This window comes from Zonotrichia albicollis, chromosome 19 (assembly GCF_047830755.1).
Source record: "Zonotrichia albicollis isolate bZonAlb1 chromosome 19, bZonAlb1.hap1, whole genome shotgun sequence".
In the NCBI taxonomy this organism is placed as follows: domain Eukaryota; kingdom Metazoa; phylum Chordata; class Aves; order Passeriformes; family Passerellidae; genus Zonotrichia; species Zonotrichia albicollis.
Genome location: NC_133837.1, coordinates 9,775,441 through 9,781,466, shown reverse-complemented (window position 1 = coordinate 9,781,466; position 6,026 = coordinate 9,775,441). Strand labels below are relative to the sequence as shown.

At 46.5% G+C, this 6,026-nt stretch overlaps 1 protein-coding gene across 2 annotated transcripts; it reads right to left on the bottom strand.

Annotated features, from left to right (window-relative positions):
- Window positions 1-196: 196 nt before the first annotated feature.
- On the bottom strand, window positions 197-6,012 carry RNF135 (ring finger protein 135). Of its 2 annotated transcripts, XM_074554791.1 has the most exons (6): window positions 5,436-5,954; window positions 4,304-4,390; window positions 3,595-3,765; window positions 2,227-2,386; window positions 1,707-1,808; window positions 197-951 (listed from the first exon to the last, which is right to left on the bottom strand). In XM_074554791.1, exons 1-6 carry the CDS (start codon window positions 5,766-5,768, stop codon window positions 416-418), a joined length of 1,389 nt encoding a protein of 462 aa, XP_074410892.1. In that variant the 5' UTR covers window positions 5,769-5,954; the 3' UTR covers window positions 197-415. The 2 variants fall into 2 exon arrangements, with proteins under 2 accessions (XP_074410892.1, XP_074410893.1); XM_074554792.1 differs by lacking the exon at window positions 4,304-4,390 and having other exon boundaries at window positions 5,436-6,012.
- Window positions 6,013-6,026: the final 14 nt, after the last annotated feature.

Here is a 6,026-nt window from a genome sequence, read left to right as displayed (position 1 = left end):
CTAAAGAAAACTCACTTGACAGAAAATAATGGCATAATCTGTTCTTCTGTATTTTTTTCATATCAATATAGGAAAAATGAGGTCAATGAGAAAGGCTTATCCCCAACATGAGAGCTTCCATAGTCCATTCTTTCTAGGAATATCCTGGGACTACTTAAAGCTGCTTGAGAAACCCATCTGACTCCTACAGGGGTGGTTACTGCCTTTACCATAGGCTGAAATTGCTTTAATGAAGTTTGGCTAGACCAGAGCACAGCATGAAGAGAAGCACAGCAGACAGAATTATCAGTGGCTGATTCCCAGGAAAGCCTGGGTAGTTATGCATTCACTCCTTGGGACACTCCTGTGCTAAACACTGAGGCTTTTATAGAAACTCTGCACTCACTGGCAAAATTGTCCCTGTTCTCAGTAGGCTTCATCTCCTGTGCAGCTGACTTATAGTTAAAGATCCATTTCTTTCTAGAGTGTACAGCCAGAAAGCAGGGTAGAGAGGATCTGAGGTACTGATTTCAAAGGTGTGCAAAAGCATTTCTTTGTCAGCAATGGAGTAAAATGACACAGTCTTCTTCTGTAGCTCCAAGAAAACTCCAACCTTCAGTGGTTTGTCCTTATGCAATAATGTTTCTTGATTCTTATGCCACGCTGACAGCTGTTTTTTAGGACCCAGCCATTCTACACACCAGGAATGCTCAGTTCTTCCCAATTTGTCCCTTTTACCAATCATCTCATGAGCAACTCCAACAGCCCACCCATCACTGTCCTTGGTAATTACTTCCCAGTAGTGGCACCCAGTGGAGAAGCCCTGTGAACACATGACCTGGCTGATGCAGAATCTCTTGGGTGATGGCTGATAACTGGCCAGGTGGCTGGAAACCATCACCCTCCTGTTCTGGGCTGTGAGTGCCAGGCGCTCGTGTACTCTTGTGGGGTCAAAAGTCACATCCTCTGCCCCTGGAAGGCAGAAAGGAAAATATTCTCACAGGCAAGCAACAAGAAGGCAGGTGCATCCCTGCTCCAGAAGAAAAATGAAACCCAAAGATCAAACCATAAACCTGAATCAAAGTTCAAAAATCCTCAATCAAGCACTATCAACTGTATCCTGGGCATACTGAAACATTTAACAGGCACAACTGTGTAAATATCCATGACAGACTCATATGCACTCCAGTGGAAAGGTGAAAGTACCTTGCACCCTACCAGATGGATTTTATTCCCAGCCACAATCTTTTTTTTTAAAAATTACCTTTCTGTCAATAACAAATGGGATGCTTACCTTCATAAAGCTTACAGTCATCTGTACAGCTACTACTACTGTAGTACAGCTACTACAGCTGTAGTAGAGTGTGTTGACTGCAAAAATGGTTCTGTCAAAATGTTGCAGAATTCAAGTAACAACTGGAGTAACTACAGCTTAACAGCATAGAGCAGTGACTGCCTGTACACCAGCTCAGACTCCACAGGCAGCACAAGCCACCACACAGCTTACACAAAACAGGTTTCTTATCTCTTTTTTATCCTACATCCGCAGTCAGGTACAATGTTACATTATGTGCCAGCAACTGATTCATTCATGGCAACTCCATTGTGTTCCATGGCTCAGTAAACAGCCACACTTCCTGCTGATGTTGGCAGGACAGTTTTCTTCAGCAAACTCAGTCTCAGGGTCACCTGGATGCGTTGAGAGTCCTGCTGGCTGGGATACTTACACTGAGAAAACTGGCTGGAAATGGCTGGCTCAGGACTTTCAGCTGCAGGCTCTGGAGGTGATGAGCTGACACTTGGCTCCTGGTCTGAGTCTGGAGGATGCACTAAATACAAAAATGAGTGAGTGTTAAGGCATTTCTTCAAAATGTACATAGGAAGTATTTAAGCTTCTAAAGGAAAACACACCTTAAATAAAACCAGCTACTTGTCCAAGTGCAAAACAAGGAATTGCATTTTCTGATTGTAGAAATTACAAAGGATGTGTAGGCAAATATTTTAACCCAAAATTAACAAAACACTCTATGCTGGTGTGGTCAGAGGGGAACTGTCAGAAGAGTGAGATGGGTAAAGCAGTTGGATCATTCTATGAAGATGAAGCAGTTTCTGTCTTAAAAATTTTTAGTGTTCTTTAGTATTTGCTGAGTATTGTGTTTCTTGTTTTATTTGCACAAAGTAATTTTTTACTCTATTTGCTAAATCCACTGCCTTTAAGAAAAAGATTTCAAAATAAGGAAAACTCACCTGGTGGGAGATGCTGAGCATAATTCTCCAAGAGTAAAATTTCCAACTTTCTCTTAAGATCTTCTACAGCCCTTTTGACAACATTAAGCTTTTCATCAAGTGTTATTTTATTTATTGTCAAAGGTGAGCCTTCGTGCTTCTGCCCCTCACATAAGTCTCTCTAATAATGACAAAAGGATCAAGGGAAAGATGTAAACAGCAGCAGTTATTTAATGTCACAGATCAGATTATAATATAAAGCCCAAGTGGAAAAAGAGCTGGGATCTCCATGAATCTTACTCTTTGTAACAAAAGTTTCCTTTATAGGACTGTCACCTGAGCAAAACAACCTGAAATCTCATAGAAAATAGTGAAGGATATTCTTAATAAAAAATAAAAAGACCGTGTTTGCCCCAAGAAAACCAAGAATGCAACTAATTTTTCTTTTATACATATATATCACAACTTCCTTAAGTATTCATATGAATACACAAAGTTGCTCTCTTTACTTCCTTTTTCTTCTTCTTCTAGAACCGAAACCAAAAGTTTGAAAATGTATCAGTGTGAGGAAAGGGTAAGGCTAGTTTGCCTAAATTTAGAATTTGTGGAAATCTACATCTGAAGTTGCTCTGTTGGTCTGTGTGTACAGTCTGTAGGAGGAAACAGCCTTCTGGAGGCTGGATTAATCTCCTTTGCAGGAGGATACCTCAGGTAGGCCAGACAACACTGAAAGTACCCATTCACCTCACTGCCTGCAACAGGACCCTGGATCAGCTGAATTCCAGTGTGGGCACCTGTGCCTGGGTCCTGGAAGTCCAGTTCTGCCTCAGGGCACTGCCCCACCCAGAGAGCCCCACTCCAAATTCCTGCTGGCTAACTTGCATCCCTTGGCACTGCTGTTTTCAGCATCAAACCCGGCTCTGCACAATCTGAAGTGCTTTAACTGCACCTTTTGAGAGCCCTTGACGTGTTTTCCACAAGAAAACAAATATTGAATAACAAAATATTGAATAACTCTGTGAGTTTTTTAACTTGCCTACCTTTGTGTAAATACAAATTCTGGAATATAAAAATATCATGAAAAATCTTAACTTTAGATTTGACTGAGGACTGAATTTCAGCACTGCAGCTCCCACTTCATTCCAGCTCACCAATATCTTCAGAAAAAATCCAGTTCTGAATTCCATTCCCAGTCTGTGCCTCTCTCAGTACTTTTTTTCCTCTGAATTTCTTACTTTCCCTGCTGACAGCAAAGTCCATGGATTGGCACCATTGTCTTTATGAGAATGGTGCAGTGGGGACCTCAAAGGTGCTCTGTACATATTCAGCTACCCCAGACAGTGAGCTTGAGTTTCTACTCATATTCTGCCACCTCATTTCATCACTTACAGTTTGGTCTTTGATGTCTGTGAGCTGGTGAATAGTCTCTTCAATTTTCTGTTGAGCAGCTTTCTGCTGTTGTTCAATGAACATCAGTGTGTTTCTCTCCTGTCTTTCAACATATTCCTTCATGCAACAGAAATCTTTAATAATCTGGCTTTTGATCTGAGATGTATATTCCTGAAAGGCAGAAAATATGGAGATCATTGTGTGGTTAGAAAGATTCATGGAATATGAGAATTACTGCCCCATCCAATGTGCTCTTTGACTGACCCCTGCGGACCAGAAAACTTTGTTCAAAGGAATAAAATACATTTGACACAATCCTGCATTACATGCAATGAGATTTTGGGCATGGTAAGGATCATGAATATTTTATGGCCAGTGGAGTCTGCTTGACAGCTCAGAAAGTTCAATATTCCCTCTTATGATTTGTAATTTGCATCTAAGTGTACCAGAAACATTCAGGCTACTCCTGGGATAAGGAGAAAAATGCAACAATGCACAATTCCAGTGGCCTTTGTGCCAGCCAAGACACAAATTAGTGCAGCTGATGCCATATATTCATTCTCATCAGTAAAAACAGAATTGTGACAGAAAAGAAGGAAACAAAAAGGCGGATTCCAGCACCGAGCTGGAAGGCAACCCTGCAGTCAAACACATCTCCAGCCCAGAACAGTGCAAAATTGACTGTAGGTGATGATTGTACAATATGTACCTTTGTTTTATTGAGGTCTTTCCTCAACAGGTGGATGGTCTCTGCAGTTATTTCTTGTTGCTTGGAGCTCTCCCATATCTCTTCCTCCTTTAAAGTGACACATTGGACTATTTATCTATATAAACCTCAGAGAAAGCATAACTAGGCTAAGCTGCAGGATAATAAAAATTCCCTACATGACTGACATTAGTAAGCAATGGATTGTTTGAGGAGGTGTCTGGGAGACACAATTCTGAGTAGGAATAATCACAATGAAGTCAACATCAACAATCACCAATTAATTAGATGTTCAACTACAATTGTGAACTTCAATATGCTCTAAGCTTGACTGAAAAAGATGCATTTTTCTCATCTCCTCCTCTGGGAGTCGTTTTAAGCAGAGACCTAGATCATGAATCTGTCCCATTTTGTGCCATGAAGCTGGGTGGAGCTCTAGCACTGTCTAATAACGCTATCCATCCTTTCAGCAGCCTCCAATGCAATGCTGATGCAATAACCCCCAGCACAAGAAGTCACTTACTACTATTGTGCATCGGCTGAATATGTACAGGAATTAGTTCTTCTCATTGAGCTATGCTGCTCTCAGTGTGTCAGACACCAGCACTGAGCCCCTAACACTTGAGCCGAACCCATGTGCTCAATGTGTTGCTGTCCCGTGGGATGGAACCAGGGCTGATCCGTGGGATGGAACCCCGGCCATGGAACCCGGGCTGTCCGTGGGATGGAACCCCGGCCATGGAACCTGGGCTGTGCCGTGGGATGGAACCCCGGGCTGTCCCGTGAGATGGAACCCGGGCTGTCCCGTGGGATGGGACCTGATCTGTCCCGTGGCATGGAACCCGGGCTGTCCGTGGGATGGAACCCCGGCCATGGAACCCGGGCTGTCCCGTGGGATGGAACCCCGAGCTGTGCCCAGGGATGGAACCCCGGGCTGTCCCGAGTGCCGCTGGGTGCTGTCCCAGAATGCGACGGGCAGGACTTCCCTGGGTGACGGGGGATGTCCCGAGGGAGTCGAGGGATGTCACCCCGGGATGTAACCCCGGGATGTCACGGGGTGTCGCGGAGGAGCCCGAGGATGTCGAGAGGTGAAGCCTCCCGGTGTCGGGGGGCCCCGGGCCGCCTCCGGCCGTACCTTCTCCCCACGTCCCCGCCCCGCCGAGCTCAGGCCGTTGCAGGCAGCAGCTCCATGGGCTCCCGGCTCCTCCTGTGCATCCAACTCTTCCTTCAGCTCCCGCGGGATGAAGCTGAGCAGCGCGGCCAGCTCGCGGTTGGGCCGCAGCTGCTGAGGCTCGAAGAGGCTCCGGCAGAGCGGGCAGCGGGCGCGGGGCCGGCCCGCGCAGTGGAGGAGGATGCAGTCTCGGCAGAAGCTGTGGTCGCAGCCCGGGAGCCGCACGGGCTCCTGGAAGAACTCCAGGCAGCAGGAGCACTGCAGCTCCAGCCCCTCCAGCTCCAGCACGGCGGCCATGGCCCGGCCCGGGGCGGAGCGCAGCGGCCGCGCGGTTTCGATTCCCCCGGGCCCCTCCTCCGGTGCCGAGAACGGCCCGGGCGCGCCGGCTCTGCCGTGCTCAGCCCTGCCCCGCTTTGCTTTGCTCTGCCCAGCTCTGCCCCGCTTTGCTTTGCTCTGCCCCACGTTGCTCTGCCCCGCTCGGCTCTGCCCTGCCCGGCTCTGCCTCGCTTTGCTCTGCCCCGCTTTGCTCTGCCCCGCTTTGCTCTGCCCCGCTTT